The sequence below is a fragment of the Panthera onca genome, chromosome D3 (assembly GCF_046562875.1).
Source record: "Panthera onca isolate mPanOnc1 chromosome D3, mPanOnc1 haplotype 2, whole genome shotgun sequence".
Classification (NCBI taxonomy): Eukaryota; Metazoa; Chordata; class Mammalia; order Carnivora; family Felidae; genus Panthera; species Panthera onca.
This window is the reverse complement of record NC_138350.1, coordinates 16,454,497-16,469,227: the sequence shown is the minus strand read 5'-3', so window position 1 is coordinate 16,469,227 and position 14,731 is coordinate 16,454,497. Positions and strand designations below refer to the sequence as shown.

At 50.2% G+C, this 14,731-nt stretch overlaps 1 protein-coding gene across 1 annotated transcript; it reads right to left on the bottom strand.

Moving 5' to 3' along the window:
• Positions 1-5,565: 5,565 nt before the first annotated feature.
• ISCU (iron-sulfur cluster assembly enzyme) lies at positions 5,566-12,288 on the bottom strand. Its single transcript, XM_060612483.3, has 5 exons — positions 12,124-12,288; positions 10,437-10,550; positions 9,484-9,594; positions 7,626-7,704; positions 5,566-6,083 (listed from the first exon to the last, which is right to left on the bottom strand). The coding sequence occupies exons 1-5, from the start codon at positions 12,235-12,237 to the stop codon at positions 5,998-6,000; spliced, it is 504 nt and encodes a 167-aa protein (XP_060468466.1). The 5' UTR covers positions 12,238-12,288; the 3' UTR covers positions 5,566-5,997.
• Positions 12,289-14,731: the final 2,443 nt, after the last annotated feature.

The following is a 14,731-nucleotide window of genomic DNA, read 5'->3' as shown; positions in this document are numbered from 1 at the left end:
CTTAAAGTCACATGCAGAGGTCACGGCAGAGCTGGGGTCGGAACCCAAGCCCTCAAGTCCTCATTCAGGGTTGCTCCCTAAGTGACTCAGGGGGCCAGTGACGCAGGGCTGCATGTGGTGGGGAGGTATTTGGGTAGAGGGGTGTCCAGCCCAGTTTCCACATTGAGGCTTCCTTTGACCCATTGGCTTGAGGTGCCAGGGGCAGGATGGGAGGCCCCTGGAACTTCTTGGACACAAGCAGCTCTAAGGGCAATAATAGTTGTCCTCACCCGGGGGGCCTTCTGGAGTTATTCTGGGAGCTGGGCTTCTCTGAGGTGCCTAACATGACTTTTCCAAAGACAGCTGGGCGGGGAGGGCGGTGGTGGTATTTGAGGCTGGGCCTGGGGCATAGCCATACCCTGTGGTTGGCCAAGCACCGTGGAGGGAGCTTGCCCAACAAGCCATGTGTGACAGAAGTCACATCTGTGTGTTTCCTGCCCTGTGCAGCCAGATGAGAGCTCTGCGTGACTTTGAAGGGCTTAGTGTGAGGGCTGGTCTCGTGGTGAACATACCATAGGTTGGAAGCCTTGAGGTTGTGGTATTTTAAAAAGAGTAACAGTAATAGTGGGAGTAGTAACAGTAGAAGTAACAATAGCTACTATTTGTAATGGTAGTAATGATACCCACGCTCATAGTAATAATGGCAGCAGAGAGCGTGAGTGGAGTCGTAGCAAGCAGAGGGCCTGCACTCCGGATCAGGCAGCCTGGGGCTAGAATCCCTCCTCTGTCACTTCCTGGCTGTGTGATCTTGGACATGCCCTTTAGCTGGTGGTTTCTTCATCTGCAGAATGGGATAATAATAGCAGGTTAGGAGTCTCCTGGGAGGAGCCAACGAGCTAATCTATAGAAACACCCAGCAACTGCGCCTGGTCCGTAGTCACGGCTGAGCTGTTGTGCGTAATCATAACAGACACCATAACAATAATGAACTCTATGTATCATATGCTTTATTGCATTCTTTCATTCAGTTGTCAGGTCAACCCGACCGGGTAGGTACTGTTATCGTTCCCATTCTGCAGATGAATAAACTGAGGCTTGGGGTGGTTGAGGTTTCCTGTTCGGGGTCCCACAGTGGCAGCCAGGGCTTGAACCCCCCCTGTCTGATTCCAGCACTCCAAGCTCACTCGGCTTTGTGCTGCTGCTGCCTCCCTGTGTGGACATGGCCTTCTCTGGGGAGGTGGTTTTTGGAGGGGTTGGCTGATGTCACCTTGGAGGGTGGAGAAAGCAAGTAGATGGGCCAGAAAGAGCCATTGATGAGGGATGTGCTTCTCATCCATCTTCTGGTTGGGGCTGGAGGTCGTCTGCAGTGTCCCCTCACTCTACCGAGACTCAGTGGGACCTATAAGTGTCTTGTCGTGAGGGTGGACAGAGTCTGTATTCCTCCCTGAAGTTCAAGGGGCCTCAGTTATCAAGAGATGCCTCTCATTTGCTTGGCATTTCAATAAGACTCCAGGATAGAGACCGCTAGTTTTGACAGGACATGCTTAATGGGAGGTTCTAAAACTGTGCATTCTGATGTGGTCCCAAGTGGCCCAAATCCAGGAATAACATCTAGGGACGGTTAAATTAGAGACATGGTCATAGTTGTGGTGTGGTGCTTTGGAAGGGGTGGGAGGTGGATAGAGGACCTCAGCAGAGTGCTGGCCTTCTGCTCCCTGGCTGTGTCATCGGGGGCAAGCCATTTCACCATTCTGAGCCTGGTTCTCTGTCTGTCCATCCGTCCATCCATTCACCACCCACCCACTATCCATCTATGTATCCATTCACCCATTAACCCACCCATCCCCCCCATGTATTTATCCATCCATCCATCCATCTACCCACCTACCCACCCACTCACATACCCTCCATCCATCCACCCTTTTGTTTACCCACCCATTCATTGACCCATCCATCCATCTATGTGGACACTTAACCCATGAACCCATCCATCCATCCATCCATCCATCCATCCATCCCCCCCACCTACCAATCCATCCACTCACCCATCCACCCACCCACTTATCCATCCATCTATCCATCTATCCATCCATCCATCCATCCACCCACCTACCCACCAATCCAAACACCCATCCATTCATACACCGAATAAGCATTCAGGGAATCCCCTAGTAAGTTAAGAACTGTACCAGATGCTGGGTCCCATAATTAAGACATTGCCTTGAAAATAATCTATATAATCATCAACAGAAAACTAAATTATGGACCTTCATATATAGAATGCTGTGCAGCTGTGAAGAATGTAGCAGGTCTATAGGAACAGAGAGGGAATGGCCTTCAGAAATATGGTCAAGAGGAAAATAAGCATGGCAGAAGTGTGTATAGTATGCTACCACCTGTGTGAAAAAGAAACAAAAGGATGGTCTACTTGAACACATGTATACTTGGATATGCCTAGAGAATTTCTAGAAGGACACCTACGAAACAAGTGTTAGAGATTGCCTTGGGGAAGGAGGCTGGGGAATTAAGGATGGCAAGGAAACTTATATAGGACTCTTCCATTTCAGGCTGTTTGAAATTTTTTCTTGTGGTATGTTACCTATTTAAAACTGAAAAAAAAAAAGAGACTTAATGTCTGTGCAATGATACGGAAAAACAAGAGAAAAGCAAATTGCAGTGCTGTCTATGACACGTATGTGATTAAGAAGTATAGGGGACTGCGGGAGCAGAGAGGGGCACCTAGCTCAACCTGGGACAATCCGGGAAGGCTTCTCAGAGGAGGTGATGCCTGAGATGAGGCTCCCAGGCTGAGTGGGGGTTAAGCGAGAATGCCTGGTGAGGGCATTCCTGCCAGGAGCAAGGGAAAAGCCTAACAGTAAGGTTCAGCATGGCTGGGGCAAATCCATCGATGTGGTAGGAAGTTTGGAATTTGTCTGAAGTGCAACAGGGAGCCACGGACAGGTTTTAAGAAAAGGAGCGACGGAGTCACTTTTGTTTAGGAAAACCCCTCCGGCAGCCACGTGTGAAACGGATCCCAACAGTGAGGCTGGAGGCAGGGAGACCACGGCGGGGGCCAGGAGAGAGATGACGATGGCCTAGACTAAGGCAGACGCTGGGGGCCAGCGAGGAAGGGACTCGGGAGCTCTTTTGGAGATGGGAGGTGACACCTCACAGGGCCGTGAGCCTCCACTGAAATAATCTTAGCAGGCTGATTTGCAAAGGGCGCCGCGGTTCTCGCCCGTGGGTGCATACTGCAAACTCCTGGGGAGCTTTTTAAAAGATACCAGCGCCCAGGCTCCACCCTCGGGACATCAGATTTAATTGGCGTTGGGGTTAAAGCAGGCTCCCCGGACGGTCCTGAAGCACAGCCAGCCAAGGGCCGTGGGTGCTTGGTGGCGAGTTGGCCAGATGAACGCACGGGGGGCTTATCCCGTGTTGGTTTCCCTTCATGTGAATTCTCAAGGCCCAGGTGAGCCTCGGGCCCGCGGGAGGAATCTTTGATGTGTCCTGCCAGCGGGAAACCAGGAAGAAGCCTGGGCCTTGTGGCTTGAGTCAGTTTGAATAACGGCCCCCTCAGAGGGCTGCCGTGCCAATCGACGGATGACAAACGTCAGGGCCTGGGTGCATGATGGACTCTTCCGACTTGCACGTCAAGATCTCTCCGTGGAGGTTTTCCTTAGAGATGCAGAGACCTAGCCTTAAGCTCATGGAAGGGTACGCGATGCCCTCGTGTGGTTACCACTAGACTTGTCTGGGGAAAGGAGGGTCTTGAATGTAAGTCAAAAAAAAAAAAAAAAAAAAAAATCACTTCTTTTCGCTGCACAAACACCTACTTTGAGGTTTGGGCTGTTCTGGTAATCTTGCTGTGGCCGTCTGCGAGCAGCTCGTGGCGTGTAGAATTCTGGTTCGAGTCTCAGGGGATGTTAACCGGGACAGAAATGTCTCATTTTTTTAAATTACAGAGAAAAGCGGTGGGGAATTGCAGTGTGGCCACATATAATAAAGAAGGCAACGGGACCGGCTTAGCCTAGAGGGATGGTGAATTAAATAGTAGAGTGTGCCACACGGGACATTTTGACATGGCTCCACCCGGTGGCCCTAATTTGAGATTCTTATAAAGGCCCCAGTCTGTGGAGGGAATGGGCTTTGAAGTTCTGTGCCTTCCTCCAGGACTCAGAGGACTTTTCGTTTTCTTTCTTTCTTTTTTTTTTTTTTTTAACTTTTGAAGAGTTGGAGATTTGAGATGGTTAGATGGTACTTTCTAAGATCACGTTTTTGCTAGAAAATTGGGCCTTTTTAAGTGGGATTTTGGCTGATGCAGGACTGTGGGGTACCTCAAAATGATACCCACAGCTCTGGGGGCAGATGAGGGTCAGGAGGGATGCTGGGTAGAATGTTATTCATGCCTGAGCCAGGGGCGGATGTTTTAAAACCTCAGGTCACTGTACATGTGCAGACAGCTCCGAATGAGCTACTCAAATACCACCCCTGTGCAGGGCATGGCAGAGAATGGACAAAGGAAGTTCCCTCCCTGCGCCTGGGCTCCTCCACCACTATCCAGAACCACCCAGGCCATCAGAAGTCAGAGGCATTAGAATCACCTGCCGGGGGGCACCTGGGTGGCTCGGTCGGTTAAGTGTCTGACTTCAGCTCAGGTCAGGATCTCACGGTTCATGGGTTCAAGCCCCCATCGGGCTCTGTGCTGACAGCTCAGAGCCTGGAGCTTGCTTGGGATTCTGTTTCCCTCTCTCTCTGCCCTCCCCCGCTTGCACTGTTTCTCTCTCTCTCTCTCAAAAATAAACATTGGGGAAAAAAAAAAAAGAATCTAAAGGGGACCTAAAGTGGAATGATGGGTCTAGAAATCTCCATTTTCAACTCATCCCCTGGGTGTTTTTTTTGTTGTTGCTTACTTATTTTGAGAGAGAGTGAGTGGGCAATGTGAGGGGCAATGAGAGAGGGAGAGAGAGAATCCCAAGCAGGCTCGCACTGTCAGCATGGAGCCTGATGGAGGGCTCGAACCCACAAACCAGGAGATCACGACCCAGGCCAAAATCAAGAGTCAGATGCCCAACTGACTGAGCCACCCAGGGACCCCCCCCCCGCCTTTTTTTTTAAAGTCGTACTGTCACAGTCTTTAGTATGAATCTGAATTCCGTCAGTGATCTATACATACCCAAATCAATTTCTTGGGTCAAAATTGTAGCTGAATTCATTTTTAAAGTCAAGGTTCCAAATAGCTGGGACAGTTCTCTGAAACGTTAACAGCCTTTCCTCCCACAGGGAGGAATCCCTACTATAAAGACCTGTGCTAATTTATTTATCACATTGTATTTTAATGTGATTTATTTCTCAATCTATTAGTTTGCAAAGAACCACGAACAGAGATGGCCCTCTCCTTTCACCTTCACCCCATTCCGTAAAATGTGACACACATCTGGCCATCTCTGTCAGTGGTCTTTACTGACCAGTTTGCTGAGAAAGGTGCACACGCTGTCACGGTTCAGTACCTGGGAGCCCCAGGGGGCTCGGGGCGGCACCTGGGGGTGAGTGAGGGATCCAAGAGACAAGGCTTACCAGAGAAAAACATGGTCTTACATTCTTTTATTATATATATATATGCAAATCTGTTTTATGTACAATTGGCTCTCTCAAATAATCATACCAAGGCCTTCTACTGGTAATCTTCGTCAGACAGGGTCAGCTGAAACGAGGTATCGGTGCACTTCGTGGACCAGCACAGCAGACTTTGTTCCTGATTTCAGCTTTGAGGCCATGCACACAATTCAAAATATACACAAACTGGGTTAAGGCGATAAAAGGGGGCTGAAAGAAAGCACGGGGTCTGGAACGAGTAAACTGTGTATTTTGCTTGCATTAGAGCCACAACGTGACCAGCAAGTGCTGTGCGTGTCTCAGAGGGTCTCGTACTGTAGTGTGAGGGGCTTCTGAACATCTACGGTGATTGTGTGGCGGGTGCACAGACAGCGTATATGACCTGCCGGTCCCTTCGCCGAGGGCTCATTTCTTCTCCGCCTCTCCTTTCTTGGGTTCTTGTTTCAGTTTGTAATCGGCCAGGGCAGCCTTGATCGCATCTTCAGCCAGCACTGGAAGTGGCACAAGGAAAGACAAGCTAAGTTTGGAGGCTCTACAGACAGAGTCTTAGGAATCGCATCTTTAAGAGCTGGAGGGCCGTGGTGCTGGGAAGGGCTTAACAGAGCCGACTAGCCAGGGTGCGGGGGGTGACGGGCAAGCCTGGAAAGCCAACCAGCCGTTTCCTGAGCCAGGCTGCTCCCGTCCAGTGGCTCTGGAGACACACTGGGGTTTAAATACCTGGGATTTGGGCCTGGTCCCTCAGCTTCCTGGAATGCCCTTTCTCTTCTATGAGACTGGGACACTGTTTTCTTGCTGGGATAGCGTGAGGACTTGCACCACGTGTCTGATGCATCGGAGGGACAGGAGAAATGGTCTGGTCTGCTCACGTGGAGGTCAGGAATAAAGGTGGTGGACGCTGGCTGAGCAAGCTGGCATGACTTACGTATTGCCAACAGGTGGCACCTGCCACGTTACTCTCCAGAGACCCCAAGCTTGAACACTTTTACTTTGGAGTCGATGTTACAAATGGCGCTATGGGGGAAAATAGAAATGAAGAGTGCTGGAATGACAGCAGCAAGCAAGCCAGCGGCAGAGAGCGGCAGCTGAAGGCTGCGGTACCCAAGGAGGCGGCCAAAAGAGGCGGCTGGGGGTTTTCTGAAGCCGTGTGAAAATGCTTGAGCTATGGCCTGTATTCCTGGGTACTTGAAAGTTCAGCTCAGGTGGAAAGAACTCCGGTCTCAGCAGACTTCCTGAAGGCTGTGTTCCACGTCCCTGCCCCAGCACTCTGTTCTCCTGGGGGTCTTACCCTGGGCAGGAGACCGGGCTCTCTGCTGATTTGTAACTAATGTGGTCAGTAAACCTCCATCAGTAAGTGAAGCTGCCATTTCTCTTCCCTCCTTCCCGTAGAAGGTTGAGAGAGAGGATGGAAAAAGCTTTAGATTTAAGGCAGAGACTGAACTAGAAAGCCACGTAGAGGTGTTAAGGCATCTGGGCTTTCGCTTAGGACAGCGTAGAGGGGACTAGTGAACGAGCGGACCTGGTCATCCCGTACACAGATGCAGACCTCAACGGGAACAGCGCCTGGGAAAGGACGCGACAACACACATACAACAGATGGGATCGTGGCAAAAGCTTTTCACCTTTACTGGTCTGAACTGGACTCCGATGGGGTGGGAACAGCACAGATTCTGGCATCAGAGATTGGGGGCTAGGTGCTGGCTTTCCCACTTAGAAGCCATGGAACTGGGGCGCTTTAACCCAAGCCCCGCTTTCCTGGTCTGTAAGAGGGAGACGTAATGACACCTTCTGTGGACTAGCAGACGTTTCTGAGGCTGAGAAATGATGCCACGAAGTGCTCAGCATGATGCCCAGCACACATGACCTCCTGGAAGATCCTCCGGGAGACGACTGGGTCACCTGGAGTTTAACCCTCTCAAGGCTAGAGACAGACTCCGTGATGAAAATGGACTTGCCCGTACCCTGCACAAATGCCAGCTGATACCTGACAAACTCCCAACTGCCCCAGCTTGTTGGATTCTGGAGCAGAGACTTACTGGAGCAGTGCAGTTTCACGGGGGGAAGGCAGAGCTCCTTGGCGATGTCTGTGTTCTTGATGGTCAGGGCTTCCTCTACCTGAGACACGTGAAAGACCAACAGTTTTAGCAGCGATGCTCTCGCTTAAAGAACAGGCAGTAAGAAAAGAGAAGGTCAAAGAGGCCCTCCGGACAGGGTGGTGGGGGAGGATTTCCCTTTAACAGCCCCAAAGGCCCCTCGCTTGTGCATCAAGGCTGCAGCTGGGACGCTCAAGGGTGGAGTTCGCACACCCCAGCGCCTGGCCAGGGTCAGCAAGGCCGACAAAGACGGTCCCACGAGCCAGCCAGTGAGGAGTCCCTTAGGGGTCTGCTGGAGGCCAGCGACACGAGTCTTTTTTTTTTTTTTTTTTTTAAAGGCAGGGATTTCTTATTCTGGTTTTGTGAATATCAGCTTTACTGATGGTCTTATACCAAATGTTTAGAATAAATCCCTTCAACTAGAAGTGCTAAAGAGTGTCAGTGAGGTCAGAGAGATGGCAGATAGGCCAGTGGCACAGACAGGTCTTGGGGTGAGAGGTCTCTTTAGGCTGCTCCTCTGCCTAAAAGACCTGTTTCCTTGAAACACACTGAAAAGGATGCCGGGGTTTGGCTGAGTGCCCAAGGGCACGTGAGGCGGGCCTACATGGCATGGAGCCCCGCTGCTTAAGGAATGCCAGATTTCCCCATCTGCCCCCCAGTTTCCCAATTCTGCTGACTTCAATGATTATGCTTCACATTCTGTTCCTAGTAACTCAGATAGGAGGACCTCAAGGTCATAGAAAGGCCCTCTTTCCTCCACTTTCTGGTCACAACTCAAAGGCCAGATCCTGGGAGCACAGGTGCCTTGTCTCACTTCCCCCTTCCCTGAGGACAGTGCTTAACAAATGACTTCAGAGCCACCTCCTGCCAGAACAGGTTAGGTGTGTGCTTGCCAGAGGAGCTTGCCAGCCAGAAGGCCTTGAGCCCCAGGAGGCGGGTGGCACGTGGCCTGGCACTCCACATTGCTGTAGAGCTGCCCAGCTCCCCAAGCACACCCCTCCATGACTCAGCTCCCTGAACTTGATCCCTTGGGGCTGCAAAGATAAGCAGCCCTGCGTTTTGGCTTTTCAGAGAGGTTTTAATGACTGGATTTTAGAAACTCCAGCTCTTCGCTGCATTTGGGACCTTCTACCTCTGCAGCTGCTGGGAAAGAGGCTTTGGCAGAGAAAAGGACGGAAAAGATGTTCCAGCCTGTCTCATTTCTACCCTCTGAGGACCTGCTGATCAGCCACCGGGATCACTGTTTTATTTGTTCACTTTGCCTCCATCTTTGCTGTTTTTGATTCTTTAATCCCTCTTTTAGCACAGGCTAGTTTGTTATTTCACGAATCCTTACAAACCACCTGCAGTCCTTCCTGAAATATGATGGAAGGAAATAAACAAGAACACAAACCACGATATAACCTCTCCCATCCTTAAACTCCTAGGAAATTATAACATTATCAGCAACCTGGGAGAAAGCCACAGATTTCTTTGTAGTTCTTTTTTGTTAGAGGGGGAGGTGAAGATCTTTTTTCTACATAATTAAAAACAAAAGTAAAACCATCAAAATCCCTGAACAAATAAAAATGATCAACCCCCCCCCCCGCCCCCATTAAAATACACCTAACAAAATTATCCATAATTCTCAACGTAGAGAAGAATTTAATCAAAACCTGAGTAGGAGAAATTTAGAAAATTATTAGAATATTTTGAAACAAAATCACAGTGACTCCCCGCCCCCAACAAGACCCTTCCCTGAACTGAGAGGTAGGTTTGTTGGGAATGTGATTTAATTCTCGCAGTTTGTAGGCAACCTTACCGTCTTCCCTTTTACCCATTCGGTGGCTAATGAGCTGGAGGCAATTGCAGAACCACAGCCAAATGTTTTAAACCTGGCATCCACAATCTTCCCCTGTTCATCTACTTGAATCTGAAAAAGAGACAGGAGTTAAGCAGTGATTCCTGGTGCCGCCGTGTAGAACTTGGGTTCTCCCCAAGGGCTTTGGTCTTGATTTTCACACTTTTAAGTTCTGGCATTAATGACTACTAAATTTGCTTTGCTGCAAAGGGCTCAGTGGTGAAAAGTGTAGGAACAACTATCACAACTATACAGGCCTACCTGGTAAAGACAGGCTGAAGAATGTGCCCCCCTCCCTCCGTGTTTTGTTTTTGTTCTGCAATCCTAGCTTGCTTTTTGGCTATGAAGGTCTGCTGCTCATGGCTCTCAGTCAATCTGTATCTTTAAGCCCTGGGAAAGTCTGCAATAAAGGCCTCTGGTTAATGCTTTTTAGTTTGGCATGAAATGACATCTAGTGGTTCCCTCCTGCCTCCCGTTTCTGTTTTCCAAGACAGGCATGAAGACCTCTGGCAAGCTTCCTACTCACTCCCCAAGGTGAAGTAGATGTGGTCAAAGTTACAGTTTACCCAAAGTGCCAGTCCCTCCCTTTGTGTTGTCTCCCATTTGGGGGGAGGGTTGATATACTGCATTTCCTGTCTCACCGGGGATTGCTAACTGAACGGTTGTGGTTTTCCTTTGAAACTCTACCGAGCTGAGGTTGGAATTTAAGCTGAGACAGCAGAAAAGGGAGACTGGTTTACTCTGTCAGAAGGGGTCAGCATAGTGTGTTAAGAAGGAGAACTAACACTCAGCTCCCACTCTAATGACTGGTGACAGCAGCTCATCCCATCCTGTCCTAGGAATCCAGATGGAGACCAAATGAAATGCTGTACGTGCAAATGGGTTGTGAACTAAAAGATGAAAACCAGTGGCACCTGTAATTTCATCACATCACCACAAGCTGGCGCTCCCACCAATCCGGTTCCAACGTTTTTTGATGTCTTGTCAAGGGATCCTACATTCCTAGGATTTTCATAATGATCAACAACCTGAAATGAGAAGGTTAAGAGAAGACATGATCACTCTTTCTTGTTACCGCCCCCCTGCCCCCACTTGATGCTAAGCTCCTTGCAGCCAGCAAGCAGAACCTGACAATCCCTGAACACCAAACTTCACCCCAGCAGAAGGGCTTACACTTTATGTCCATGAGAATTTATAACCCCATCTTTTTGTAGCTCTTCTCCAACTACCTTCAGACATTTGAGATGCTGGAGAAAAATCAGCAAAATCATGTCTTAATTCCACAGGGTTTTTAATCACAAGTCATTGGGATCAAATAGCATTTATGTTATTTCCAAATAAAATCCATCTTCAAAGGGTAATGATTACTGTTAACAATTCTAAAATGAATTATGGTCCAGCAATTGAAGGACTGCCCAGAAGCCTCAAGGAGAATGTTCCAGGAGGAACAATGCTATGGAATGCGTTTGTGTGTGATAAAATAACCGTCCTATGACTGTTTTTCAAGGCCCTGAAATCGCTCTGGTGGAGCAGCGCACCCTGGTGGTTGAAAGGCTGCTAGCCCACGTTCGCGGAGCGTGTATTGTCAACAAAACACACCCCTGGGTGGGGGAGGAGCGAAGTCCCTGCAACCGTGCAGAAGCCAGAACGGAATGATAATCTGGCATACAAAAGGCTTTAATGTAACCTCGAGGCTTGTCTACCAGTTAGTCGTAAGTCTCCCTACCTTCCAGTTTGCTTTCCCCACTTATCCGACCACGGATTTTGACTCCAAGCCCAAGGACGTACAAAATAGTAAGCTAAATCTAGACTTTTTGCCCCATGTTGATTTACCGCGTCCTTCAGGTAGTCCTTTTCCGAGTGGGAGAGTTTCATGTCTAGGGGACTCCACGCCCTCGGAAGGCAAGGGCTGCAAACTACGCACCTATCCCTACACCCCCGGCTCCTTTCCTTTCCGTCCGCCAAAAAAGACAAAAATTAAAATATTATGACTGTTGATTACGAGTCTGACTCCACTCGGAGCCTAAGGGCTCCGACAGCAAGAACCGCACCACAGATGATCTCCGTGTGCTGGGCACCAGGCCGAGGACTCCACAAGCATTACCTAGCTCGTGTAGATGAATGCCAAGACCTCATTTTACAATGAGGAAATCAGGTTCAGCGCAGAGCAGTGACTTCCCCAAGGTCACCTGGCCAGGGCAATAGCCTGGCTGAAGCCGGAGCCCGCGCCGGTGTGTGCGTTCATCCCTGAAGTCAGGCTGCCAGATTACAACAGAGGCCTCCTTCCCGGGCTGTTGCGTTTTAAGGCTGGGATGCCCGAAATCGCAGCCAGCGGCGGGGCCCACGGGCAGCGGTTAGTTTTATTTCAGGCGCAGGTAGTCACTGCGCAGCAAACGAAAGCTAGTCCAGGCAGAGGCGCGCGAGGGGACGGCCCCCACCCTGGCTGCACTGGGGGCTCCCGAGGCCGCGCACAGCCCCGCAACCGCTCCTCTCCAGGCCGGGCCTCCGCCGGACGCTGACATACCTGAGTCCCTTAGGTGGTCCTCGTCCTCCCGCCCCCTTGCCGGTGCGGGCCCCGCGCAGCCCCTCATCAGCCCCTACCTTCTTGTGATACAGCCGGGCCGGAGCCGACAGCTCCCGGGGGGGCACGCGCGGGCTTCGGAGCAGCAGGGCGGACGCCGCCCGCCTCAGACGGCCCGCTCCAGCCGCAGCCATCTTGCGGGCTTGCGCCTGCGCAGGCCGAGCGCTAGACCGAGGGGAGGGGTGCGCCCGCGAGTCGGCTCTCCGCTTAGAGCGCGCACCCTTTTACGTCACCGCGACTTCGCGCCTGCGTCCTTCCCCTCTGTGCACAGGTCCCCGTTTGGCCCCGCCTTGACCACGCCCCTCCGGGGGTGGGCGGGACACGGAGCTAAAGGATGGAAGGCGGAGGGCTAGTTCTTCCTGTAGGGTTGTGGATCTGAGGGGGTGCTGAAGCTGCAATGGGGACCCAGATTTGCGTTCACAAAGCCTACCGCCGGAGTGGGCGCAGTGGATCAACCAGTCTACTTCTCTTACCCCCACTTTTCAGCTTCAGGAGTTGAGGGTCAGAGAGATTTAGTAACTTGTCCAAGGTTGCCCAGGCAGACTAATTTGGGAAGCTCTGACAACCCTGGTTCCCGTGTGACCCTATGCGAATGACATCACCTCTTTAAGCCTTGATCCTGACTTTTGTACTCATTCAAGGACAATTCATTCATTGAGCAATAAACGTTGAGTACCTACCATGTGGCAAGGCGTTGTACTAGTCTTTGGGGATCCAAGGGAAAGAAAAAACATATTCATTGCTTACATAATTAACCTTGCTAATGAGGGAGAGAGGCAACAAATACACATCAGTATTTTCCTACTAAAAAATGAGCTTGAGGACGCGAACACACCATGCCCTGATTTTTAAAGAAGTGCAGATATGAATTTATGTCTGCATCTATTTCTCTTTTCATAAAGAGATAATTTATATGACAATGCTTGGAAATGAAGAGTTTCTAAATAAGTGTAGTAATGTGATTTATTAATCGAGGTTTGCAGAATATGATCTTAAAAAACCAGAAAACTCACACATATATTTAATGCCCAGTAGGCACCAGGTATTACATAAAGGGGAGGAATCTCTTTGGGAAATGGGTTTTTCTTGTGAATGGTGCAATTGATCCTTCCCCTGAAAACTTGTTTTCTCTGCGTTTGAGGCTCGGTTACTGCGGAGACTGAAACAAACACCAGGTCGGGCTAGGTGGGAAGGCAGGCGTTTATGCCTAGATTCCTTTTGACCTTCTCAAGATGGCGCCAAACCCTTCCCTTCAATCATCACTTCATGACTTCCTCTATGGCCTGCACTTCTGTACAAAGACTCAACTTCTGTCTAAAGTTGCGATGGAACATGAGCTGTGTTAGGGAGTTTTTCCTCTATGAGTACTTTTACATGTATGTAAATGTGTAACCGCTTTTTAAAACCCACGATCGTGTTCTGATGTAGCCAAAGAATGGAACTGACCGAAAAGGTTAGGAGCAGCACAAGCACCAAGTTTATTAGGACGAGAGTGAAACAAAGAGACCCCTGTGACCTGGAAGGGGCTCCTTAAAGAGGAGGCTCCTTAAGTCGTTGGAGAGGGAGGGCTTGTATGGGCTACAGTGGTGGGACCTTTTGAGGTGTAACCATGCAGCTAATGAACACGGATATGGTCCCTGGCAGATTGTTCCAGGAAGTGGGTGTCTCAGACAGCCCTGTACTTTCTGCTCTGCTATTAACAAGGGGCCACTTATCCCTATCTGCCCAAGGTCAGTCTGTCTCCTGTCACAGTCCCCCCTTAGAGGAGGTGACCCCAACTGCCCTTGGGGTATGTGGGTGGTGACCTCTCTGACTTCTTCATGCTGGGATGGGGCATGGAGACGAGTGGCAGCTAGAGTCCCTCCCTGTGGGGTCTGTCTCGTGGCCCCCCGTAAAGGTCTAGTGGCACTTCCATTGCTGGGTACACTGATACCATTTGGAGGTGTAAAGGACTCTAGGCGAGAAGCAACAAACCAGGTGAGTGCATTGAGAATATAAAGTCCTAAGAGGAGCATTAAGGAAGGGGTTAATAAGGGAGCTGTTAGTGGCCAAAGCCAGCGCCAACAGTTGGGCCCTTAGGGAGCCCCACCAATTGGAAAGAGCCTCTATGGAGATGACCAGACTGTTGGAGGAATCGAGACGTGTGGCCATCTGTCCCATTATTGATGTAGAAACAACGTTCTTCCTTAAGGAAGGCACAGGATCACCCCCCGCACTTAGGTTAGCAAGTCTCAGGCCTGTCGGTTTTTTATTTTTAAAAATGTTTTTATTTTTTTTAACGTTTATTCATTTTTAAGAGAGAGAGAGAGCATGAGCGAGGGACAGGGAGAGAGAGAGAGAGACAGAGAATGTGAAGCAGGCTCCAGCCTCTGAGCTGTCAGCACAGAGCATGATGTGGGGCTCAAACCCATGAACCGTGAGATCATGACCTGAGCCGAAGTCAGATGCTTAACCGACTGAGCCACCCAGGGGCCCCATAGGCCTGTCGGTTTTGAAGTGTGACTCCTGCCAAGGAGTTCACCTGCTCTGCAGGTGTTTGTATCCCCTTGATGGTCTCCCTCAATGTCTTGGCCAGTTGTGCTGAGAGGTCTACGGAGGTGCCTCCTAGGGCTGTTCCAGACGCTCCCA

Excerpts from the sequence above, each read along its gene's own strand:
- ISCU (XM_060612483.3), bottom strand. The coding sequence starts at position 12,237 with ATGGCTGCGGCTGGAGCGGGCCGTCTGAGGCGGGCGGCGTCCGCCCTG. Across the intron at positions 10,551-12,123 it reads CCCGGCTGTATCACAAGAAG|GTTGTTGATCATTATGAAAA; the intron begins GTAGGGGCTGAT and ends TTCTCATTTCAG. Across the intron at positions 6,084-7,625 it reads CGTGAAACTGCACTGCTCCA|TGCTGGCTGAAGATGCGATC; the intron begins GTAAGTCTCTGC and ends TGCCACTTCCAG.